We start from the raw sequence: 26,729 nt of genomic DNA on the forward strand, positions 1-26,729 counted from the left end.
TTCACTGTATTTTTACAGCAGCTTTTGAAATAAAAAAATATTCGCCCCACAATGATGCTCAAGCTGGTTGGTGACTCCTGAGCAAACGTTGCAACAAAAAGAATGTTGCGTTGATTGGAAAAGTTCAGAGGACAGCGACGGTCTTTTGCAAGGGCTCGTCGCAGGCGGCGAAACTTGGAATTATGAAGGCGACAACGAACGTAAGTAGCAGACGAAGGAGGGGAAAAAGAAAGCTGAGCCAAGGATTAAAAAAAGAAGAAGAAACTTTATAAAAGAATAGTGTGGCAGTTCTTGCTGTGGTGGCCTCAGGTGACGGCGCCAAGTCCTTGGACTCGAGCGGCATCTTTGGAACGCGTCGAAGAACAAGGTAAAAATCAGTGATGTTGATCGTGTTTTCCGACTGCGATGAAATTGCGCACATTGACTTTGTACCTTAAGATCAGGCGGTCGATTGATCTTTCTACCTCGAGGTTTGAAGGCATCTGAGAGCTTGTTAGTACCGCGTGCGACCAACTTTGTCGGAAAAGGGACACTGAATTTCGCCCTGCGTGCTGGTCAATAATAGCGCCCGAGTTTTTGGCACGCAATTTCATCACTCTTCTGAAACACTCTCCCTACTCACCGGATTTAACGCCCCTAGGGCGTTTTCTTTCTTTCTTTTTTTTTGTCTCCCCCAACCACAACTTGGTGCTCAGGAGGTGGCGTAATCGCCGCTGAAGCGTTTGACAGAAGATTAGGATTCTTTCAGTAATGGAAGAACCCTAATTGCGTATTGTGCCTAATGGAAAATATTTCGGAGGGGATCACATTAATTTATCCTAAAGTTTGTGAAACAATTTTTTTTTAAACATACTACACAAATTTCTGGAGCGGATCTCGTAAACCGTTCTTATACATACTACTGATTTCTTAGTAGGACTTCTGAGAAACCCTCGTAAATATTCTAACGATTTCACGTAAGCTGTAAATTAATGTATCAAATTTATTCACCTTAGGTGTCCGAACAAATGCACTTTAAAGAACTGTGATATTTCCTCTCAGTGCATTGTTAGAGATGTGTAAACTTCGCACTTCAATTTCTTTTTCAACCCCTTGTTCGAGATTCCTGGAAAAACTTGGGAGCCTTAAATAAAAATTATGTTGTCTAGAGCCACTTAACTTTTTCGGTCAAGTGCAATAAGCTTCATTCAATGTGGTCTGCTGGTTGTCTGATAAAAGCTTTTCTTATTTTTGCGTTTTGCAGGTATTTGAACAAGAAAATCAGAGTTGGCTCCAAACTTAAGCTTTCTCTCAAATTACTCGCTTTTGATACCTCTATTTCGCGTTTCTTCCGGGAGCTGCCACCCGTCTAAGGTTGGCGTGGACAAATACCACACTACGTACAATGTAGCTCAACTGTTCATCTATCACAACAAGCACTGAACTTTTCCGCTTCCGTTCGTACCCTGAGGAAAACCATTGTTCAGAAATGCATACCTACCCGCCGTGGTTGCTCAGTGGCTATGGTGTTGGGCTGCTGAGCACGAGGTCGCGGGATCGAATACCGGCCACGGCGGCCGCATTTCGATGAGGGCGAAATGCGAAAACACCCGTGTACTTACATTTAGGTGCACATTAAAGAGCCCCAGGCAATCGAAATTTCTGGAGTCCTCAACTACGGCATGCCTCATAATCAGAAAATGGTTTTGGCACGTAAAACCCCATAATTTATTTTTAAATATTTAACGTGGTCTGGCTTACGTTAGCAAAGCTGTTCAGCGAAAAAAGAAAAAGAAGACTTTGAAAACACGCTGAATAACATGATTAGAAAATCTACAGTTTTCAATCGTCAGAGGTAGATCTTAAGATGGTATCTTGCCCCATGTGTTGTTTCCTTATTTTTCTTTCCTTGGACAACTTGGCTAACGCTTGCTGGGACATCCAATATAACGCCGCTATATTTGTCGAATTAGGTCTCATTGTCTTTTTTTTTGTGTGTGTGAACAATTTGTGTCGTTAATCAGTGGAAGACGATCGGGAATACATAAGTGAATAAATTGACAACTTAAAACGAGAAAGAACGCCATGGGAAAGAAGTAAACTGGCTCTTTTCTTTACGTAGCCCGAGAGGCAAAAGGAACAGTATACGTTTGACGAACTCGACAGCATTGCTGACAAAAGGCGCCCTTGGACGTGGCATTGGAAGACCAAAGAAAGATAGAAACGTGCAGGCGAGGCTCATTTGCATGCAGCACGCATAGCGTAGCTGACAGCGAGAAAATGGGACGCATTATCCTCTCATTTTGTTTGTGGTCTTAGGTCCTTAGACAACGACAGGTAAGAGAAAGCGCACACATCACACATCCATTTCTGGCATAGCTGCGAGTGCGCAAAGAGGTGCGTGGTGGCTAAAGTTTCATAAACTCAGGTAAGCATACCATTGTGTCTTCACCAAGTGTACTTGCTGAAAATCAGGTCATTTATTACTTATGAATTTTCTCTACAGAATTTAGCCTCAGAGTACAAAGCTTACGCGAAAACTATTGTAGCCAATTTATAAGATGTAGCGTTCCTAACTAGAACGGCAACAGAAATGACATCATCTAAGTGAGACGGGTGTCGTCCGCCATTTTATTCCAACTTCTTCCTTCTCACTTCTCCCCTAGCACCTTCCTTCGTCTTCTTTCATGCGTCCAGCGCAGACCGCTTCACTCTTCCGGATTTCTTTTAATTACACCTCCTGGGGTAATACTTGAATACGTTTCCAATAGCGGCGCACTCCGTTTGGCCCGAGGCTCCGGCGTACCAGACATTCTTCAATATTCCATGCTGGCATGCAGTCTTAATAACTTGAAATGGTCCGCAATATTTTGAATTTGAGGGCACAGCTCCTTTCCTTACAAGGACATAGTCTCCAGGCTGTATGTCCGGTATCTCGCTACTGTGCCTTTTATCAAAGTTTCGCTTCATGCGGCGCCTGTAGATCTCCTGTTCTTTGACAGTTTTCCTTACTTCCGCAAGTTCGAGGTTCTCTAGGAGACCTAGCTCACGATCTGCAGGAAGTATGGGCGCTGTACCTGAAGTTACAAAATGAGGGCTGCAGCCTAAACTCGTGGTGTATGATCTGTTGTGATGCTTCACAGCGGCCTCGAGACAGCACTTCCAGCCACCGGCAAAGTCTGGATACATCTTCAGATACTGTTTGATGTCTCGTATGGCACGTTCCGCTAGGCCGTTTGCTGCCGGGTGGTATGGAGAAGAATACTTTATCATGATGCCGTGCTCCTGGGCCCACTTTGATAATTTGGCACTCCGAAAAGCCGGCCCGTTGTCGCAGACGAGCGTCTTTGTGTGTTTAAAACACTCAGCTTTGAGGAGGTCTATTACGCTGTTTGCGTCTTCTTTGCCAGCTTTAGCCGCAATCGTCCGTGTGCACTCATCTATGGAGAGCAAGAAAGCTTGCGTTCGCTTGACTCCTTCCCCCTTCTTTTTGAGCTCCGCGAAGTCCAAATGAATTACTTCGAACGGGATGCTTGAATATTCAGGGTTTGTCATAACGTCTGTCGATTGCTTGAATTTAACTTTGTTCACCTGGCAGAGGTGGCATGTGCGGATGTAATGGCTGATGTCGTTTTTCATGCCCGGCCATGTGAATCTCATGAGCAATTTCTTATAAGTGCGCCAGAAGCCATCATGTCCACCCGATTCAGGGGTGTCGTGGTATAGATGAAGAATCCTTGGAATCATAGTTGGTGGTACGTGATACCTTCCATTGATAAACTGGAGCTCTTCTGTACCTTCCCATAGCTTAATATGATTGATTGTATCTGGATTATTGCTTGATTCCTGTACAAGTAATCTTGATAGTGCGTCAGCGTCAGTGAGGAGTGGGCCAGGACGGTGCGAAATTACGAAATCAAATTGTTGCAGATAGTTCACCCATCTAGCAATGCGGCCTCTTGGCTGGGCCATGCTCAGAAGTTGAGTCAATGCTTGATGGTCCGTGAAAAGTATGAATTTGGCACCTTCCAGGTAAGTACGAAAGTACTGCACAGCTTTTAAGACGGCCAGAGCTTCCTTTTCTGTGGTACAGTAATTGATTTCGGCGGGTTTCAGGGTATAGCTGTAGTACCCCACGACGTAGTGTTTGGTTTGATCAGCTTGTTTGGATGGCTTCTGGTATAGAACTGCACCGGTAGCATAATGTGATGCGTCCGTGTTCAGCACGAAAGGCAAGGAAAAATCCGGTATTCGCAAGATGGGGTCCGACGATATTAGTTTTACAAGCTCACGATAGACAGCTTCGCACTTCTCGTCCCAATGAAAAGGCACGTCTTTCTGAGTTAAACGTGTGAGGCACCTTGTTCGCAGTGCGTAGTCTTTGATAAACGCCCGGAAGTGTCCTGCAAGGCCAAGAAGAACGCGCAGGGAGTGCACATCATAAGGCTTTACCAGCTTGGAGATTCTCTCTACCGATTCTTGCTTGGTGCTTTTAGTCTGTCCATCAAACACCCTGCCAAGAAATACTACGGTATCTTGAAAGAACGCACTTTTCTTGAAGTTGACTTTGAGTTGGGCAAGACTGAGGGCATGAAGAACTTTTGAAAGATGACTACGGTGTTCGTCCTTTGTCTTTGAGTAGATGATGATGTCGTCGATGTACACATTGCAAAATGTGCCCAGGTAAGGTTTCAGAATGTCCGTCATAATCTTCTGAAACCACGCAGGGGAGTTTTTCCAACCAAATGGTAGGCGGTTGTACTCAAACAAGTCAAATGGGGTTATGAACGCGGTGTACTTCTTCGTTTCTTCACTTAGTGGAATCTGCCAAAAGCCCTTGCAGAGATCTATTCGTGAAAACCAATGGCAACCACCGGTTTCGTCAATGATGTCGTCGATTCTCGGCATTGGATAAGGTATCAATTCAGTTTGACGATTGAGAGCCCGGTAGTCTGTGCAGAGGCGGAATGTCCCGTCTTCTTTAGGTGCAATAGTGATAGGAGAAGCAAATGGGGATACAGAAGGCCGGATGATACCTGCGTCTAACATTTCTTGCAACTCCTTTTTCAGCCACACCTTTTTATCTCTGGACATATTATAGGGGGTTCTACGAACCACTGTTTTATCTGCGAGCTCGAAAGGAACGACATGGGATTTCATTGCTGGAGGGTAGCTTCCTATGCATATAAGCTCTGGGTACTTAGTCTTGATGTCTTCGTGGTGAAAAATTAGCCTTGATACACTAGGTTCTTCACCAGGGTCTTCGGTTCTTATCGTGTCTTCGGCCATTACCTTGTCATCCCAATAGAGGTTCATCTTAAGTTTTTTCATGTCTGGACGGGACAAAAGAAAATCGTAGGTGACATTGGGAATGGCCAATACGTCACTGGTAATAGCATTTCCTTGAAATTCAATAGCCAGGGTTACCCATTCGCTATGCATGGTCACTGACCCATCGTAGGCTTGGACACGCAATGTTCTACCAGCGTGCAGACGACTGGCATCCACTCGAGTCTTGTTGATAATAGATACCGAAGCTCCACTGTCAACGAGAGCCTTCACTTCAATGCCATCTACCTTAATGGGGGCGTACAATAAGCTTGACGACACCAAATATACTGTCTCACTGAAGCTCTTTTTCTGGGGCTTGTGATGCACGGTAGACAGGTTATGTGGAAGTAGGTTGCCGTGAACTGCGGTAATTGGTTCTTCACCATCCTCACAGTCATGATTTACGCTTCCCAGAGATTTGTTTATGAAGCTGTGTTCACATTCAGTTGACGGCAACGACTCTACATTGGAATCAAGTTGCTCTGTTCTACCATCTGGCTGTCTTCTCGATGTAATTCTTGGCACTGAGGTCTGTAGAAAGTTCAGAAGGTCATCAAACGTTCTTGGACCTTTGAGCTGGACATGACTACGGATCTCGATACACAACCCTTGCGTTATCAAAGCTACAACAGCAGAAGACGACAGCTTCGGTTCTGCAGAATACAACAGGCGACGCTTCTCAAGACAGTACTCAAGCAGAGAGCCACCTGTATAACTGAACCGCAGTGCCGCATCCCATCTTTCTACTGCGTTGCCTTCGAAAGCCCCTAAAAAGTTGCTTTTCCACAGTTCCCAACATGTTGTTCCATAATCCATGAGTTGCACGTCATACCATTTTCTGGCTATACCGCCCAAATAGTGGCGCATATGCAAAATCTTTGTGTCGTCGGAGTGCCACAGATTCTTGTCACAGGCGTACTCGAAAAAACACAGCCAGTAGTGTGCATTTTGCGATTTTCCTTCAAAAACATCTGGTTCAACAATACTTCGTGCTGACTGCTCTCGACTAAGCGCTTGGACGAAAGTTCTCATTATTTCGATCTGTTGTATAATGTTCCTTTGCAGTTCCATAACACTCAAGTCTAGGCTCACCTTCCCGGCAGGCGTGTCCTCTTTGAGGGTGCCACGTCGTATGGGTTCCAGAACGAGTTCGCTCAGTGTCTGCAGTTGTAGATTCACTGTCACCGATCCTGTTTGCACGAGGGCTTGGCGGCTGATTGCAGCTTGTTGCAGTACCACGTTGATCAGCGTGGTAGAACTAACTTCAAGAGGAAGGTCCGTCGCTGGCTCACCGTGCACTTGGTATCGGGTGAACACAACAGACTCTGATGACGCCTGGTCGACGAAAAACGTCACCCGCATCGCTGGTCTTCGAAAACTGTCGGCTGCGCCAAAATGTAGCGTTCCTAACTAGAACGGCAACAGAAATGACATCATCTAAGTGAGACGGGTGTCGTCCGCCATTTTATTCCAACTTCTTCCTTCTCACTTCTCCCCTAGCACCTTCCTTCGTCTTCTTTCATGCGTCCAGCGCAGACCGCTTCATAAGATTGCGTTTTCTTTTATTGCCCCCAACTTCTTCCTTTTCTATAGTTTTAAAACTGTTTCACTGTCTTATTTTACACTTTTTTTTCAGAAGGCGCCAAACTCGGTCCTTATAACAAAAAAGCATGAAATGTAAGCCCACCCGGTTATATTGTGTTTGGGAATTATGCTTCTCAGTACACTTACTGACATTCAAGTTGGAGAGCAGTTAAATCATCTACTCTGAGTCTTATGTGCACAACATTTCGCTAAAACGGTGTCGTGAAAACCTGCTACATAACTACCAGTGCTCGGGGCTGGTGCCTCCGAGAGAGCCTGGGGCCCCTAAGTTTACCTTAAAGAAATATTTCTTGAGAACTTATTACTCAAATGAAATCGGCAGAGTTGCAATACCTGCCCACCGACCTGCGGACTCGTTTCCTTGATGCAGAGCGGCAAACATTCACCTTTTGCACCAGTTTGTTCTCTGAGTAACTGCGAGAACTTGATAAAGGCCACCATGATTGTGCAAGGTATCAGTGAAACGGGCTTGAGGAAGGAACTGGCTGTTTAAGTGTATGCCATCCTATGACCAGGAGTGGTTTAGGGCCTTAAGAGAAAGCTATAGCTCGTTTTCCATGTTGAAATACACGTAAAACGCAGAAATTCCCTCATGAGACAAGCGATGGACAGATTTGAATTAAATTTGTCGCATTTGAGAGAAAAAAGTAAATTCTCGTAACTTTAGGAAGCAGAAAGTGCATTTGTTACACCATACTTTTTACAAAAATGGCCGGAAATCGCTAAGATTTTTAAAATATGTTTTGAAGCACCAAATTGAAATATTCGTAACGGTATACGCAAAACGGATACCGCAGCTTTACAAACTGCACCTGTTAGAGCATCTCAAGTTAATCAATTTGATATCTGAGTCTAGGCAGGTTACGTGAAACTGTTGCTGTGCTTAAGAGGGTATCGCAAATTTTTACTTATGTGTATAAACGGTATATTTGACACAGGTATATATTTCATCAATGTTGTCCGCTTTAAATATCCTTATAAGTAAAGTTTACAGAATCGTGATATAGTTATTTCTTACTGAGTTACCGAGCTCAAACTTGGTATTACTATTTTCACTAATATTTCTAAAAATTTTACCCACCTAAGAAAACTTTGCTTCTTGCAGTTACTAGATTATAACTTTTTCTTTAACTTCAACAAACCTTATAAAAGGCTGTGAAGTTGATACTACGAAAAGAGATTTCTCGGCTCCTGAAGGCGAAAGTCGAAGTGTTGATGCGTTGAAGACGGAAACAAGACATACACATCCCCTTTAATTTGGTTAGTCTACTTCGCTTAGTCATCTGTCTTAATTCGCTTACTCATCCTCTTAATTCGCTTAGTCATCCCCCTTAATTCGCTTAGAGTGCTTCGCTTTGTCATCCCTGCTAAGTTATACACTCCCACACAGAGGTCAAGGGTTCGAGTGCCTTAATAAACGGCACCTTAGTGACCGCCAAACGTCGTGGATTCGACTCCCACCAAACGTACCGGATGCGAGTGCCATAATTAACTCTATCTTAATTAACTTCGCCTTCATTAACACATGACTTCAACTCCTACAAATAGTCCTGGTTAGAATCCCACCAAAGGTCGAAGGTTCGTAGCCTTAATTAACGCCAAAAGTCATGAGTTCGACTCTCACCAAAGGTCGAGGGTTCATAGCGTCTTTGTACTTTTCGTGTCGTCAACGCGTTTTCACTCATTATCGACTAATGAAACATATGACTTTCGCCTTACTAAGCACCCTTGCTGAGACCAATGCTGTCGCGCAGTATTATTGGCTGCCACTGAAGTGATGAAGGAGACGCCGATGTCTTCAGTGTTGTCAGGGTGCACCCAAGGCTTCGATGAGATGAAGGCAATCTCAAGACAGTCGCCGTGGTTGTTTTCCTTTTTGTTTCGTTAAATATTCTGAAGCTACGCCCTATAACCTTCGGAAATCCGTGATCGCAGACGACTGGATTGTGATCGATTCTAAGGACAAGGCATAATTTGGCTTTTCATTCCTTGAGACTGTTTAATCCAGAATACATTACGGCGCCTTTTGCGGCGAGTACTTGTGTGTAGGGAGCTGATCCATGCATGTGTGAGCGTCGATGTCATGACTGCCACGCTTGCTCCTAGTGTACCTGAAAGAGTGAAGTCTGTGGCGGCGTCGAAGTGAGACCCTAAAGGGTCTCTGAAGCAAAGATGCGGACAAGATACTTAGAGGCAACGTGTATGTTCGTCACTCAAGCAAAGAAACAACGTATAACAACGCGTGTATCAGAACAAGCAGTACTTTCTGGGCCACTGCCAAAAAACATTCTGCTTATAGCTTTGCACAAGTGTCTTTACAACATGTTCAGAAAAAGTATAAAGAAAATCTAAGGGCAACAAATGGGAACAGGAAGACGTTTTCTTCGGAGTTTCTAAACTTACGCGTAAGCTTCGGTAATATGGTCGACCACCTGCTGCTTCAAGGACGTGCGTTGAGACCTTCATGCCCAACTCACTTAGGCAAGCGAACAGCGTCAGCACTTGCTTTTATCATGTACAGCTTCAAGCAGTCTCGGTGGTGTTGAGGGAAGATCCGAAGACTTCCGAAGATCCTAGGCTTCTAAGCTGTCGAGGTAATGATGCTGAACTACTTTTACACATTTTGTAGCCCTGAAAAGTTCATATGATCATCATCTACAACTAAGGGCGTTGAGCAGAAAAGAATTGTCTGGCTGTTGTTCCCCGGGTGTAAGTGCAGATTTATTGCGGTTCTCCACGGTGTTCAACTGTGAAACGCTAAAGACGTCACAATACTATGACTATTTCATATATTTATCAGCTACCTCTACAATGAGCGATATATTAGAATAATGCAGTACAGAAAAAAGTTCTGGCATTTCACTAATTAGATGGATTGGCGGGATAACATTTAGAAGCCACGCCTCGACGTGGTGTCATATAGTACAGTAAGAGAGGGAGATATATAAATGTTTATTATTCGAGACACTGTCCCGAGGCCCGGTATCACCCTAAGGTGGGGAGGCTATTTAGCCCAGGAACCCTCTGGCTTCGACTGCCCTCTTGGCCCTGGCGACGAGTTGTCGTTGGTCGTCCAGATCCCCGAGGGCGAGCTTGGCCTCCCACGTTTCGAATAGGCTGTTTGCTTCTTTTGCTCGTTTTGCTTCAGTTTGCGGTTGCATTTAGCTGCCTTCCTCCCACGGGCATTCCACGAGAAAGTGTGCCAGAGTGTCGGGTACGTTGCAGTATGGGCAGTGGTAGCCGTGGAGCGTCGGGTGGAGGCGATGAATTATCGCTCCGTGAGTGTACGTGTAACTTTGCAGGCGTCTAACGATCGTGCTTTCTTCTCTGCCGAGTTTAGGGTGCGGTGGAGGGCACACTCGACGCTCGAGCCTGTAGGGTTGCAATATGGCCAAATAATTGGTGGGTACGGCGGCCACCTCTTCTGTCGTGGGTCGGAGAGCGCGTGGGGAGAGGGGAATCCTGCAGACGTGCTTGCGGGCAGCGGCGTGGACCCATAAGTTCCCCTCTAGTCCCTCGTGTCCGTGCACCCACGTTACGCAGGTGTACGGGAATGGAGTGTTTCGTCTTTTGGGAGCATCTTGAGTGCTTCGGCCGAGATGCGGCCCCTCGAGAAGTTTCTACAGGCGGCCTGAGAGTCGGTGAATACAACCGCAGCGTCTGTGCATGTAGTGGTGGCGAGAGCGATTGCCGCTTCTTCAGCCGCTTCCGGGTTACGTGCCTTGACGTTTGGCGAAGCTAACTCGCATCCTCGGGAGTCTACGACGCTGAGAGCGTACGCATTTCTATGCGGATACTTGGCCACGTCGGTGTAGTGGGCATTCGGGCCGTGCTTGAAACTTCGTTCGATGGCGTTGGCTCTAGCCTGTCTTCTACTCTTGTAGTACATGGGATGCATGTTGCGTGGGACAGGTGCGATGCAAATGCACTCTCGAACGACCGGTGCGATTCGCTCTTTCTTGTCCGTGTCAGCGACGTACGTCTCGCTGTAGTTCAGGTTTCGGAGTACTGATCTCCCTGTGGGCGTGAGCTTGAGTCGTTCCACTTGGCTGTTCTTGAGCGCTTCGGAGAGCTCTTGCCACGAGTTGTGGACGCCCATCCTAAGGAGACGTGAAGTGGAGGCCATGGCGGGGAGTCGCAAGGCGACTTTGATTGCCTTCCTTATCATGATGTTGAGCTTTTCTATTTCAGTGTTCTTCAAAGCCAGGTACGGCGTGCCGTATGTGATGCGGCTGGTGAGCAGTGCTTGTATTATTCTTAGCGTGTCTTGCTCCTTGAGCGCACTTCTTTGGCTTGAGATCCTCTTGACGAGGTGCGTGAGTTGTGAAAGGGTGCGTTGTAGTATCGGTAGGCTGGCAGCTCCCGATCCGTCCTTGTGAATGTGGAGTCCAAGTGTTCCTATAGTGTCGATTTTGGGTATTGTTGTCCCGTTGAGGGTGACGTTGGGGGTCAGGCCCTTCGTAGTTGGGTGGCCGACCTCTCGTTCTAGCTTTCAGGCCAAGCTGCTCAGACTTCTCGGGGGCGGAGCGGAAGCCGCAGTTTCGGAGATAGCTTTCGATGGTGGCGACGGCTTCTTGTAAGCTCCTTTCTTGTGTTCCAGTGTTCGTAGCTCTGGTCCAGAGCGTGATGTCATCAGCATACATCGCGTGACGCAGATCTGGTATGGTCTCGAAGAGTGTGGGTAGCTTGATCATAGCTACATTAAAGAATAGCGGTGAAATGACCGACCCTTGCGGGGTGCCTCTGTTTGCAAGTAGGAAGCTTTCGCTGCGAAAGTTGTAGATCGCGACTGTTGCCATGCGGTCCATCAGAAAGTTTCTGACATACGCGTAGGTCCTATTGCCGCAGCCGGTGCCTTCGGTGTTGCTGAGGATCACGTCGTGGCTAACGTTATCAAAGGCTCCCTTGACGTCTACTGCCACTATTTAGTATATGCTTCGATTGTTTAGGTGATTTAGGAGGCCTTCTATTAGTTATAAGAGCACGGCCTGCGTTGAGAGGTGCTGCATGAAGCCGAACATGGTGTCTGGTAGGTGGCCGTTGTCTTCCATATATTGGGTAATTCCTTCGTGCACAATATGTTCGAAAAGCTTTCCCGCGCCTGAGGTAAGGGAGATCGGGTGTACTTTCTCCAACCTGAGAGGTTTGTTGGGCTTGGGGATCATGGTGATCTCCTAGTGCTTCCATACAGCAGGCAGTTCCCCTTTCTCCCAGCTCTCGTTGTAGTAACGGAGGAGAGCCTAGGTGGTATGTTGCGGTAGGTTGCGTAGGTGTTTGTTAACGATCCGGTCTTTACCAGGGCTGGTAATTCTACTCAGCTTGGATAGGGCTGCGATATGACGCGAATTCGAATCCTATCGACGACGCCGACCCCTAACCACAAGGCAAAGAACCTGCATTCAACTATATGCATATGGCAATGGAACTATCGATCATATCGCCCTTGACACGCCAACCTGGAAAAATTTGTCAAGCTGAATCAACCCGACGTCATAGCACTACAGGAAACGAACACGCAAAATGTCCGACTGCAAGGATACGCCACATATGCTCAAACCGACGCACTGCCATACTGGTGAAGAAAACTCTCACAGCCCGAAAACTCGACGTAGAGAACAGCAAGACAGAACACGCCTTAATCGAGGTTTTACCTGAATGAAAGACGCAGAAAAGCCTATTCGTGGCCAGCGTGTACAGCCCACCTTGCGACCAGCTACCGTACTTCGATCACTTTGCACGATAAATCAGAAAATGCACAAATGGGCACCAACTCGTCATAGTGGTGGCTTCAACGCCTCGCACACGGCATGGGGCTTTCATACTACCACAAGGAAGGCTGCTAGAGTGCGTGATGCCACCCAGAAACACAGACTCACAGTCTGGAATGATCCTCTCCAGACCCCGAGAATCGGAAACAGCGCATCTCCAGGGACACAAACTCCGATCTTACCTTTACTGCGGACGTCCCCTGGGCAGAGTGGAGTCGCCCCCAGCAAACTTTAGGTAGCGATCACCATATCCTCCAATTAGATGTAGCACACCCCTGTAGACAGACTAAGACCGGAATAGCAAGGCTAACCCAATGGAAATCATTTAGGAACAAGCTAGATTTCGGAGCAAGCATAACTGACCCTGACGAGTGGCTCAAAAATGTATTAGACACAACAGAACACCACACCAAGATCATACAACTTGAGGTCGATACACCCGCAGTTGAAGCGCACCTCCTCGATCTCTGGGAGGCCGGAAGTGGCCTCCTGAAGCGATGGAAGCGACAAAAGCTTAACAGAAAGCTAATGACATGCATCGCTCTCCTTACCAAGGAGGCTCAATACTCTGCGGACCCCCTCATCAGGCAGAAATGACACGCTTTCTGTGACGAGCTACAGAAGACTCTGCGCATGAAGAGAGACTTGGCACCTCCTACACACACTCCTGGCCACTGAACCCACCAAAACGAAACAGAAGCAACATCTCCACAGTCTTATCCACAACCGATCCGCGTGAACTCGCAGCAAAAAATGCTCTGTAAAACCGAATTCAGAACTCGACTGACCCTTTACGCAGGCCGAACTGCAGTACAGTAACTAAAAAAAAACATACGAGACTGTCAACACTTTTGTGACCTCTTTAATACACGGTAAGTAGACGCGAACAGCCATGAGTCGCGCAGCGCGAAAGCGACCGATGACGAAAGTGTCGGTACTGCTTCATGACATCCCCATCGGATTCGTCTTCTCGACAACCTGAACCTTGGCCTAATCGAAATAAGCTACTTCAGGAGCGATTGTCGCCTACATCCGTACACGGCAGAAATTAGGCAGCATGTTTGGCTGGAAGGTAGGCAAACACCCACAAAGAAAAAAGAAAACACAGGTGATTTGCACGGGCGGATCCAAGGAGAGAGGGAGAGGCCGAGGGCTCGCAGCCGCTTCCCGGCAGATAATGGGCCGCTATCTGGCTGTACTGGAAATTCATATCAAGGCGCACTGCACTAGCGCGTAAAAAAGGACACGGACAGGAAAATCAAGAAAGACACACCAAACTCTAGACATCAACTGGCTTTATTCTCAGGAAGACACAAATATATAGGCAAAAAGACGCGTGCTACATGACCAATCCCTGAAGCGCATGCACAATGGCACCCTATTGTGAAAGAATTTTATTTGCTTTGCTGTCAAAGATAAGTTAGGTTTGCTGACGCAAGCCTGTTTTTCCCGGTGAATAAGGAAGGCCTCAAGTGTTTAACGCTCTCTCTTATCTCTGCTAGAATTAATCACTTGAGTCTTATCAAAGAGCGGCATGCATTTATTGCAAACGCTGTGAGAATGAATCCAACAAAATGGATTAGATAACAGATCATTTTCAGAGACTAAGATTCTCGGACCATGGCCCCATGCGTCGCAGGCCTACAAGGCGACGCGGGCACTGCTACGTTTCTTGAGTGAGTGAGTGAGTGAGTGAGTGAGTGAGTGAGTGAGCGAGCGAGTGAGTGAGTGAGTGAGTGAGTGAGTGAGTGAGTGAGTGAGTGAGTGAGTGAGTGAGTGAGTGAGTGAGTGAGTGAGTGAGTGAGTGAGTGAGTGAGTGAGTGAGTGAGTGAGTGAGTGAGTGAGTGAGTGAGTGAGTGAGTGAGTGAGTGAGTGAGTACTTTATTTAGGTTCTGAGGAGAAATAAATCAATCCGGTGGCTCCACTCAGGTCGGGGCCAGTAGACAGAGTCCTTCGGAGACGGTACGGGCACTCTGGAAACCTTGAGCAGAGTGATGAGCTCTGTGCTTCTGAGCGCTGGGTCCCAGGAGGACTGGTCAGGAAAGTCCGTGCCCGCGTTGGCAGGGCACAGCCAGAGCATGAGTTCGAAGTTGTATTCGTGGCTGCAGTGTGGGCATTCAGTAGAAAGGTCTGTATTGATCCGGCTTAGTGTCGTTCGTATGATATATGTTCTAGTCTGCAACTGTCTGTAAGTGACAGCCTGTGCTTTTTTTAAGGTTTGCTTGTAGAGGGCGACAAGTTCTTCGTCCTAAACTATAATTTGAGGTGATTTCGCGGTATTACAGGAGCGGGTCTGTGTTGTCTAGCTCCCTCCAGGCTGGATCGAAGCGAGGTGGTGGACCGCAGATGCGGAATGCTAGTTCTCGCTTCAGTTGGTGTGCCCGTTCGTTCGGACTACAGCCAGGACGTCCGGAAATGTTGCCCATGTGGGCCGGGGACCTTGTGATGTGTGGGGACATGACGTTGTAATCTCCCATTTCTTGGGAGAAGATTTTGTTGACAGCCGTAGCTGCTTTCCAAGAGACAAGGACCTCCGAGAAGGTTCTAATGGCTGATCTTGAGTTCGAGCAAATGAATGAGGCTCCTTTGCAGCTTCGATGGGCCACCGCGATGGCACTTCTGCTTCATGAGTGAAGTTGGTAACTACCATGGCTGCGTTGACGAGCGAGCCATGGGCGTCCACCACGGAGAACGTGTAGGCGCCTCAATTTCCAATATCTGGCCGCGTCAACGAAGAAGACTTGCGTTTCATTATGTTTGATCTTGTCGAGGATTGCCTTGGCTCTCGCTTTTCTTCGCCCTTCGTTGTGGGTCGAATGTGTGTTCCTTGGTATTGGATCAACTATTATTGCCCTCTTGGCGTTTGTGCATAGCTGCGACTTCGCTGGTGGCATGAAGAGCCTGCTTCTAGTAAGATCTCGGTGCCGTGCTTGTGAGTGAGAGCCGACTAATTTGGGCGGTTCGCTGAGCCTCAAGGAGTTCGGTTGCCATGTTGTGTAGCCCCAGTTGGAGGAGTCGTTCCGTGCTAGTGTTTCTATGGTAGAGATCCAGCTCCAGCCGGCCCGGCAAGAAAACGACCTTGGCCGACATGGTCGGCAACACGGGCGCTGCATCGACGACTTCAAGGCAAGACAAGGCACAGCCAGAGCATGTGTAACACCCGCGAATACACACACCAGAGCGGGAAAACAAATCACTCAAACAGAAACTAGCTGAACTCAGGTTAACCTAGCCAGGCTAGAAGGACGTATCTTCACAAACAACACACCGACACCTCTCCGGGACCGTGATCCCGCCGTATAGCACACACAAACGCACGGCCGTCGCCATCGAAACCAATGACGACACATCCGACGTGGATGATTTTCTGTCTGATGAAAGCGAGGCTCTTTCTAACGCCTCCGTCAGTGACAACAATGCCAAGAAGCGCGGCAAGAAGAAGAGCATGTACAACACATTTCTATCGGCAATTACTGAAATTAAGGAGGCACTCGCGCAAATCTGCGGCAGACTCGACTGCCTAGAAAGACAAATCGCTCCTCCCAAAACCACTAAAACATTCCCCACTCGGGACCCAGGGGCCATGTCTTCTCTGGGCCCCTACATGTGCTGCCCGCACCCCTCAAGTCACCAGGACCAATAAGTGAGCCCAGCAAGAAAGGGGGCATGCCGAAACAGTACAATGAATAACGCACAGCAATATTTCTAGATCTGGTAATGGAACTGTGACTCATTCAACAAAAAGGAAGCTAACCTAGCGTAATTCGTCACATCATGTAAAGAAAATCTGCACGTCATCATCCTCCAAGAGTGCGGGGCAGAAAGGAAAATTCAAAAGATGTCATTCTCTGGGCACAGGGTGTCCTGGCCGACCCTGGACCCCAAGTTCAAACATGCCAGGGGCATTGCCCATCTCATCCGCAAAGACGTCAGCTTTGCTACTCATCAGGAGCGCCGTCATAGACAACAAATCCGGTGATGTAAAAGGCATCCTGGCGCTCGACTTAACCAAAGCCTTCGGCACGGTCAGCAATGAACACATCCTCAACGAAATCTCCACGTTAAATCTCGGTGTAAATTTCCAGTACTTTGTAAGATCGGTTTTGGCTAAGCGAAGGGCCACAGAAAACTTCGGACAAATCAGAAGTAGAAACCACAGGCTAGGCAACATCGGCACCCCGCAAGGATCAGTGCTTTCGCCGCTCTTTTTCAACCCCTCAATGCACGATCGCTCCAACAGACTGTCGAATGTCTCGGGAGTAGGGCACGCGATTTACCCGGACGACATCACTATTTGGTCCGCAAGCGGCCCGCTACGCACTCTGGAGCAGAACCTACAGCAAGCGCTGGACACCACAGACGTTTTCCTTGCAAACAAGGGATTAAAGCTCCCCCCAGCAAACCAGAGCTCCTCCTGTGCAAACAAGGCCCCAGGGAGACACAGCCCCTTAGCACCCTCCCCGTTCACCTGCACACCAGGGACGGAGGAATCATCTCCAGGTGTAACACAATCGAGGTCCTGGGCGTGGTCATTGAGGTGTCCCCTTGTAATCGCGTGTCGGGTCGTCCCACGCGACAGATTTGCGCTGTAGTGGAAGGTAGATGTCTGCCAGGGCGTCAGCAGTCCCGCGGGCTCGTGCCTTCTTTCGTGTGGAGATGAACGAGCCTCTCGATCGTTAGCCTGGTATTACTCTTGGTAGGTTTATTGCTGTCGGCGAATAGGTGCCATCTAGACGAATACGTTTCATGAAAGCGACTGGCCTCAGTGACTGATTAAAGGCATAAAGTTATGGACATCCGCATGTACTCACACCAATAGTATTTTCTTCTCTCCCTCTTTTCTATCCTTTCCTTTCTTCCCTTAAACCCCTTCCCCTCTGTAGGGTACGAAACAGGACGTGCGTCTGGTTGACCTCCCCCTACCTTTCCTTCCTTCCTTTTCATCCTCTTCCATAGTCGCTCTAGCACTCACCAAACCTCGAGCATGCGAAGGTCTTGTCTCCCGGAGCCACGTTGGACTGCCTTCTGCTGCTCTTCCATCAAGTTTCCTCGAGTCGTCCAAGACTCCACCCCACTACTGCGACGGCTGTGCCTCCCTGAGCCACGAAGAGGGGGTTTGCTGATGCCGGATCCACAGAGGTCTCTCTTCCGTCCCCATTTCACCTCGAGCTTGCGAAGGTTTCCAGGTTCGCTGATCGGAGAACGTGTGGACTGCCTTCCTGATCTCACCGTTGCCAACCAGTTTGTTGCGGCTCGAGGTGGTATTTGGGCCAGGAATCCACCAAGCCCATTGACGAATACGTGCGACAGCAGGAATGAAGGAAAAGTGTATATTTGACATTATTAACACTGGCTCCGGATACGGAACCCTCTTCATGTAAGAGCATATCGAACGTCTGAGTTCACACCAGGTCACGTCAGCCCACCTCAGTGCACAGAAAATCTCCGCTTTTAATACCGTCGTGTTCCCTAGGAGACTAGACTAGGGAACCTGATGACTCCGTCACAGCCACTTGCAAACGTCGAATTGGTAACAAAATTGCACTCATGATATCGCACCATTCCGCCGTACTCCGGCTCCTATGTTCCACCTTCGTCCCCGCATATGGCGCAAACGCGTAGCAATCTGGGAATCCGAGATTGAAACCATTCCCACGGTAGCATTCTACCGCGACCCTTTTCATCATCAACTAGTTCAGGTTGTCATCACCTAGGTGTTTAGGTTTTCATTAACTAGGTCAGGTTCAGGTAAAGGGGTCTTTTGTTGACCCGTCAACAGTCAGTGTCAACCCTGCGTTCACTTCTGGATAGGCGCTGATGAAGGGGGGAGGGGGGTTACCTCGTGGTAAACAACTAACGTATGCTCATCGCCTTATTGAGAAGTAAAAAGTTATTCCGTACCTTGCAGGACACTTCCCATTCCTAAGCACCGAAATTCCCTATTTGCGACAATGTTCCCTTAAATTCTCTTAGAACCCCACCATGGTTCTAAGAGAATGCTCGTAAATTTCCCTGCACGTACAAACACAAATCTATTATATTTATTATATTGAATACTTGGGCCATGCCTTGTAGCCAGATCGCCATCTTTCCGCTCGTAGCGGAGCTCGCGCTTGTGAAGCCCTGATCTGTTTTGACAAAAGGCTGCTGCTGCTGCTACTGCTGCGGCTAGTCGTTCGCACGCCTTATGTTTTGGAGGAGCTTGCTGCGGTTTTTGGCACCCTGCAGGAGGCAAGCTTCGCACTGCACAATGCCTAAGAGTCCTTCCCGAGCAAACTGGTGAAACATGTCCATTATGAATGTACTGCGCATTTTCTGGGAAAAACACATTTACTGACCGGACCAGTTCAAATGGTTAAAATTCTTCAAAATACTCTCCCCCTGCATCAATACAGTTGCAGAGACGTGTCTGCCAGGCCTGGAAGGCACCCTGCAAGTCCTCGACGGGAATGTCTCTCAGGAACGCTGTAACATGCTTTTGGATGTTTTACACGGTCTCCCAATGCTTTCCTTTCAGCGCTCTCTTTAGTCGGGGAAACTAAGAAAAAGGTCGCCAGGAGCCAAGTCAGGACTGTAAGGCGGATGGGGGACCACCGGGGCGTCGTTCCGGGCCAGAACGTTGGTAACCATTAAGGTAAAGGACGTGTGGCTGGGGGCATTGTCATGGTAGAGCTTGACCGTGTCTTTGATGTCAGCCCTCACGCGCGCGACCCGGCATTTCCATCTCTTAAACACCTCCAGGTAAAAGGCTGAGTTGACAGTTTCGCGGCACAAACTGAAAATGGACGATTCCTCGGGCTCGAAAAAAAAACAATGAGCATCGTTTTGATGTGAGACTTGCTCGTTCGCGCTTTCCTGGGACGGAGGGAGGGTTTTGTGCGTCACTTGCTTCTCTGTCGTTTCGACTCTGGGCCGTACTCGAACAACCAGGATTCGTCTCCCGTTCTGACAGAGTTCAGAAAGTCCGGCTGATATTGAATAAAATCCAACAATTCTTGACAGCGCAAAACTTTGAAGTTCTCTCTGATCTTCTATCAACACTTTCGGCAGAAGCTTCGTGCAGACGTTGCGCATTTGCAGATCCTCGGTCACTATCCCATGTACAGGAAATGTAGACATGTGTAGGGTAGAACCCTCGCCAGATTGCCAGATTTCCCACCCGTATTTACTGTGCTGCCACGAACAGTCGCGTCATAATAAAATCATGCGCATTAGTTTCATAATGGACCCTATATATATATGCGCCTTCAGGTAGCATGCGTGTGCTTATTGACCAGTTGCCTTCACCCAAAAACATGACGTGCTCGTCCCACCGGCGGCAGTAAGGATGTTCCACATCATTCGCCAAGGCTTGTGCGTGCTCGCGCTGACTGACACACCCAGGGTTAGTTCTAGCAGTAAAAACATAAATACTCCAGAAAGTGGATGGAAAAACGGCGCTGCGGTAACTCAGTTGTTAAGAGCATCGCGCGCTTGAAACGAAGACGTGCGATCGTTCCCCACTAGTAGCCAGCCGTATATTCATCAATTTTCCTTTTTCCAATAACTTATCATTACTTTAATTCAACTAGTAAATAGCACTTATTTCCCCTATTTAGTCCTTGGTGTCTTTGTTTGTATGCTTCTTGTCATATAATTTATTATATATACGATGGTCTTCACAATCGTGATAACGGGAAGGCCATGTGGAAAAACATTATACACTTTATTCGTTTATTTCCCCTTTCGGTTGGAGCACAATATAACGTGGTACTGTCTAAGGTGGATTCCCGACTTATTTTTCACGTAGATTCTAGCGGTGGCCTGCAGCTTTTGACCGTTTCTGAGTAACCTTATCAAATATTGACGCAACAAAGTGCAGTTCGCGTTTTGTACCCAAACAACATACGGGCTTTTCAACAATGAAGGCTGTTACAGGAGAACTTGGAAGTGGCCGATTAAAAGTCGGGCCCATGCACTGAAACGGCTTTTAATATTTACTTTTCAAATCTTAAAATTTTCTAGAATATCCTAAAGGTTACAGTTTTCCCTTCCGTACAACATTGCGGACCGAAATTCCCCGAAAGATGGAAAATTCGCCGCACGGAACATGACTGCACGCCCATGAACCCCTCCTTTTGAGTGCAGTGGGATTGAATAGAGCGTTCCGTGAGCACCTTGAGCAGAGTAGGGCCGAGCAATGTTGCACGGTTTTCGATGCAAAGCAGCTTCTCATATGCCATGATTAATTATGTGCTTCTACGAACAGTCCATCGGGGCCAAAAGCTTTCGGGCTGAAGTCATGTACGAATGTCTACCCAAGCTGCGGTTTCTATCCTTTTACTCATTGCTCCGCGAAAAAAAAGTCAAGTACCAGATGCGCGACAAAATGTGGTTTGACTCGGACAAGAACGCTTCGCTTCAAAACAGGGCCTAATTTGAAGCGATAGCTTTCTTCTTTTAACCTTTAGATCAGGTTCATGTACAAGGCTGCTTACGGCCTTTTTTACCAGATGCGCATGCGTACATGGTTGTCCTTTAATTCATGTTTTTCGATAAACATAGAGTTGTTTGTCAGTGCTCGTTCTGCGTGTCGGGTCTTTCACGATGTTTTCCCCCGTGCACTCAGTCTTATTGGAATTGGGAGCAGTGATTCACAACGCTCTATTTGTACAATATATGAACGAGAAGAAAGGGGGTTAGCCGAGGGACCCGATATTTATTAGTCATATAATGAGAAGCCAACAAACACTGACACTGGTGTCAGTGTTTGTTGGCTTCTCATTATATGACTATATGGGCCTCTATGCGGTTGTGCTAGACGGAAAATTATTATTCCCCGGCGAACACGTTACAAAAGCGCAAATAATGTGGACCAGTGTGAGCCGCAGTATCAGCCTAGGACACAATATATATACACATATATATATATATATATATATATATATATATATATATATATATATATATATATATATATATATATATATATATATATATATATATATATATATATATATATATATATATATTGTGTCCTAGGCTGATACTGGCGAACACGTTACAAAAGCGCAAATAATGTGGACCAGTGTGAGCCGCAGTATCAGCCTAGGACACACTATATATACACATATATATATATATATATATATATATATATATATATATATATATATATATATTGTGTCCTAGGCTGATACTGCGGCTCACACTGGTCCACATTATTTGCGCTTTTGTAACGTGTTCGCCGGGGAATAATAATTTTCCGTCTAGCACAACCGCATAGAGGCCCATGCAAGCAATTTACGGTGTGCGTTGCTTCGTGGCTTGGTATTACGCATGCATGGCATTTTGCCATCAAGAGCAGACTAATGTTAAGTGTACATATTGCAAGTGCAAAAGCTTGCAGCAACAGCTTGATGACTTTTCTCCTCGAAGCATGCCTGCTTATGTAAGCATAAGCGGTAATCTTCGTGTCTGAAAAGGCGACATGAGGCAACACAGTTGCAATGAGAGGACCACAATGGGGCTCTCACCTTTGCTCTCACCATGTCCTCCAGCTGTATCTAACGACGTGGACGCTTGGGATGTAAGTATATGTTGGGAAGCCTTGTATTTCGCGTGGAATGAAGGCGCAGGATAAACGATCTTTTCTTTAAGTAAAAGAACATCAGTAGGCTTCAGCTGAACTTTAGTCACTAAGTATCGTCGTGTGCTGCCTGTCTAATTAGTCAAGGGCCTCAAGGCGCCGATGTTTGGGATCTACGCATGTCGACGTCTCTGCAAGCTTCTGCAAACATTGGAGACGGTACACCTCAAAGAAAGATAAAGGAAAAGTAAGAAAGAAAACAAAAACAAAAGAAGAGTCGTGGTAGTGGTGAGGTTCGCCGCAACCAATGCAGGCGGCATCCTTCTGTTTAATGTTATTGCAGGATCAAATTTTGTGGCCACATGAACTAGCGGATATTTCCTTCGTTATTTCCTTCGATATTTCCTTCGCTAGTTCATGTGTGGCCACATGAACTAGCGCTACTGATGTGCTGGTTAACGGCTCTGTTCTTTACGGAATTACGCATAGAAACAAGGAACGCTATCCTCACTGCAAGAAATTATTACTCTTCAAGCGTTTACTTCCTTTAATGAAGCGAACCACTCTCTGGAAGTGTTCCGCTATTAGCGTTCATTGAAAGCATATTCGTTGGCTTTTCGCCTTGCCTTTACAGGGACATGTCCTGTTCATCTCGCCGCTTCGGCACGGCCGCGCCGGTGCTGCTGCTGCCGATCGTGCTGGTTCTGGTGCTGGCGATGTTGCCTGCGCGGAGGATCGGGGCTTGCGCCCATGCACGGCCGTCCACACCTTGGCCGCCGTACGGCATGCCGCACCGTCCTCTGCGATGGGGTTACCTGGCCAACGGATCGTCATTTCTGCTGTGCGACAGCTGGCTCGGCCGTCACTACCGGCGGCGAAACAAGCTCGGCGACTACCCGTACTGCGCTCACGGGTCCAGAGGACTGTACAACCTGCGGCCCAAGCCTTCGCTGCACGACCTCATATACGGGCGCCACAAGGGACCAGCGACGGACACGGACGACTAAGCGACCGTGCTTACAGGAGTTCGTGTCCACAACAAGTGGAAACTTCATCACTGCTTCGGGAGCCTGCTTCAAACGTTCAGCATACAAGAGAGGAAAGAAGTGGCTCGCTCTGAGTGCGCGGGCTGCCAAGTTTCAGTCACGTTCCTCGAAAACGTCAGCGGTAAAGCATTCAATGATCGTGCTCAGATGACCGGAGCGCACATACTATAAGGTTGCTTACGTAAACATTTTTTCTTCCTGTGAGCGCTTGTTTGTTCATTGCAGTATGCCTGAAAGTGCGGCATGTTTCTAAAAAAGTGCAGTGTCAGCGTTTAACGTTATTTTTTGGTGGAGCGAGTGCATTACAGCTACATGGAAACAGCTGCATGTTTCTACAGAAACAATTTTCTTCTTTAATCTTTTTAGTTCAAAAGCAACGTGACATAGATAATGTTTTGCAGATCTGCTACATGTGACATATCCGAAAAGGAACTAAATTGGCAAAATGATGAGTCCTCAGAAAACGCTGCCCTAAAAAAATAACAATAAGAATAAGTCCCCAGGTCACTGTCATGGCGTCCACTAATGATTCGTTCTCACCGGCCCTGTCACAGTCGCAGTGAATGTTAACCTGGAGTACAAAAAGTGGTTCAGGTTATCACCGCAACCAGTTCCGCTATACAACAATAAATTAATGCCATACTTTGTTATTGTTGTTCAGTCCCGAGATCTCTCGCAATAAACAAAATAGGAGAAAATGTGTAACCTTCAAAACGGGTATACTGTAACAAGGTTACTCGATATAACGAAAGTTCCTGCATGCGTCGTTACCTTGCAGATGCCATATATTATGCTAAATGTAAAAGAAAATTTTTCATTTTTAACTGCCTCGTTTCATAAGTGCTTGTTTTATGAAATATGCGTGTTTTTTTTTCTCAGTGTAATACTATCGGGCATCAAGTCAAAGCGTTTACTTTGCTTGTAATGGTAAAAAATTATTAACTTCACATATTCGTTCATTGAAGTTCTGCAGCGCATGCATTTTTCAAATAATTAATTGCATAAATAAATATGAAAACCAAAATAAATGATTACTTTGTTTATCATCGTTACAAAATTCAGTTTCGATTAGCCTGACAATCACTTCAGTGTAACACCTTTGTGACTGTATTTTCCGTGAAGTTCATCGTCCCATCATTTAACAATCCCATCTTAAGAAGAAGATCTAGCTCGAGAGCCCATACCTATGCACACATGGGAATGGAGAAATTGTTTTTATTGGCAACCACTGCACCAAATTGGTGAGGTTTGTTGCAATAAAAACAAAGTTTAATATGTATAATGTGTCGGAAAGCAGATCTGCTATTTAGTCCGTCAACATCTTTAAAAAAGTTTTAGAAATGGCACGATTAAAAAAAAACAAATATCAAGTTACGAACTCTAACTCAGCAATGAAAAGCGACATCACATTTCTGTAAACTGTACCTAACAGTTCAATTTTAAAGTTCTTTTTAAATTGTGCAGGACTGGTGAAAAATTCATGAGAGAGAGAGACAAAAGGAAAGGAAAGACAGGGAGGTTAGCCAGTGTAAATACCGGCTGGCTTCCCTGTGCTGGGGAAAGGGGTAAAGGGAATAAAAGGAGAAGGAAGAGAGAAGAAGAAAAACAAGAAAAATGCACGCAGTAACGCGATGTTACGCGCAACAATAGTCAAAGGCGTTGGCACAATTCACATGTCCTTAAGAACTTGAGCAAAGCCCTTAAGGCTTTGAATGCCAAAACCCGTCTGGACCAGTGTCCTAGAACTTTCTCCTCTGTGAAGGAGCGATTGTCCAGTTTTTCGAGCGCGGTCATGAGCACTTTTCATTGCACATTGTAACGTGGACAGTAACAGAGGAGGTGCGCCATCGTCTCTTCGCAGCCGCAGGTGTCGCAAGCAGGGCTGTCGGCCATTCCAATACGGAAGGAATAGGAGTTCGTGAATGTCACGCCGAGCCATAGGCGGCACAGAAGTGTTGCTTCCGCTCGTGGCAACCCTGGTGGAAAACGGAGTTGCAAACTTGGATCCAATCTGTGAAGACGTGTGTTCGTGAATTCACTGGTGTTCCACAGAGTTAGCGTAAGCTCGCGTGCGAGGGAGCGAACACTTGTGGCTGCATCTGTTCTTGACAGCGGTATGGGTACAATCTGGGCACCATCATGGGCCGAGTAAAATTCATGAAATGTTGCAAAGGGCCAATGGAAAAGATGGATAAATGAAAGAACTGTCTTCATGTGGGCCCAGCGTTTCCTGCAAGGCCACGGAGACTCCAAGGACGATCAGGACACCCATCCACCACGTGTGAAGATGAAATTATCGATCGCATGCCTTCTGTGGTGCTCAATGGCCGCCGAATGACTGCTTGAACGATATCATAAGCACTTGGTTTGAGAAAATTTGTTGTTCACCGTATTTCTACAGCAAATTTCGAAATCAAGAATATTCGCCCCACAGTGGTGCTCAGGCTGGTTGGTGACTCCTGAGCAAACGTTGCGACAAAAGGAATGTTGAGTTGATTGGAAAACTTCAGAGGACAACGATGAATTTTTGCAAAAGGTCGTTGCAGGTGACGAAACTTGGATTTGTGAATGCGACCACGAACGCATGTAGCAGACAAAGGAGTGGAAAAAGAAAGATGAGCCAAGGCTAAAAAAAAAGAAAGCGTCGAAGAACAAAGCAAAAATCAGTGATGATCGTGTTTTTTGACTGCGATGGAATTGCGCACATTGACGTTGTACCTTCAGGTCAGGCGGTCGATTCACCTTTCTACTTGGAGGTTTGGATGCATCTGAGAGCTTGCTAGTGCCGCGTACGACCAACTTTGCCGAAACAGGGACACTGAATTTTGCCCTGTGCGCTGGTCATTAATACAGCCTGAGGTTTTGGCACGCATTTTCATCACTGTGGGGAACCACTCTCCCTACTCGCCGGATTCAACCCCCCTATGGCGTTTTCTTTCTTTCTTTCTTTTTTCTGTCCCCCAACCACGACTTGGTGCCCCGGAGGTGGCGTAATCACCGCTGAAGCGTAGAACAGAAGATTCGGGTTCTTCCAGTAATGGAAGAAGACCTTGATCCTGCGTATTGTGCCTAATGGAGAATATTTCGAGGGGAATCACATTATTGTATCTTAAAGCTTGTGAAACGACTTTTTTTAAAACTTACTACCAGAATTTCTGTAGCAGACCTCGTAAACCGTTCTTATACATACTACTGATTTCTTAGTAGGACTTCTGAGAAACCATTGCAAATATTCTAAGGATTTCCCGTAAGCTGCGAATTCATGTATAAAACTTATTCGCCTTAGATGTCCGAACAGATGCACTTTAAAGAACTGCGATATCTCCTTTCGGTGCATTGTTAGAGATTTGTAAACTTCGCGCTTCCATTTCTTTTTCAACCCCTTGTTCGAGATTTCTGTAAAAACTTGGGAGCCTTAAATAAAAATTATGT

General features: G+C 46.7%; 1 protein-coding gene across 1 annotated transcript; it reads left to right on the forward strand.

Moving 5' to 3' along the window:
- Positions 1–2,350: 2,350 nt before the first annotated feature.
- LOC135912835 (uncharacterized) lies at positions 2,351–24,807 on the forward strand. The gene is made up of 2 exons (XM_070536713.1): positions 2,351–2,407; positions 22,886–24,807. Exon 2 carries the CDS (start codon positions 22,890–22,892, stop codon positions 23,256–23,258), a length of 369 nt encoding a protein of 122 aa, XP_070392814.1. The 5' UTR covers positions 2,351–2,407; positions 22,886–22,889; the 3' UTR covers positions 23,259–24,807.
- The last annotated feature ends 1,922 nt before the right edge of the window (positions 24,808–26,729 follow it).

The sequence above is a fragment of the Dermacentor albipictus genome, chromosome 3, assembly GCF_038994185.2.
Source record: "Dermacentor albipictus isolate Rhodes 1998 colony chromosome 3, USDA_Dalb.pri_finalv2, whole genome shotgun sequence".
NCBI classification, from domain to species: domain Eukaryota; kingdom Metazoa; phylum Arthropoda; class Arachnida; order Ixodida; family Ixodidae; genus Dermacentor; species Dermacentor albipictus.

What these genes read in the sequence shown, in the direction of transcription:
- LOC135912835 (XM_070536713.1), top strand. Translation starts at nt 22,890, where the DNA reads ATGTCCTGTTCATCTCGCCGCTTCGGCACGGCCGCGCCGGTGCTGCTG.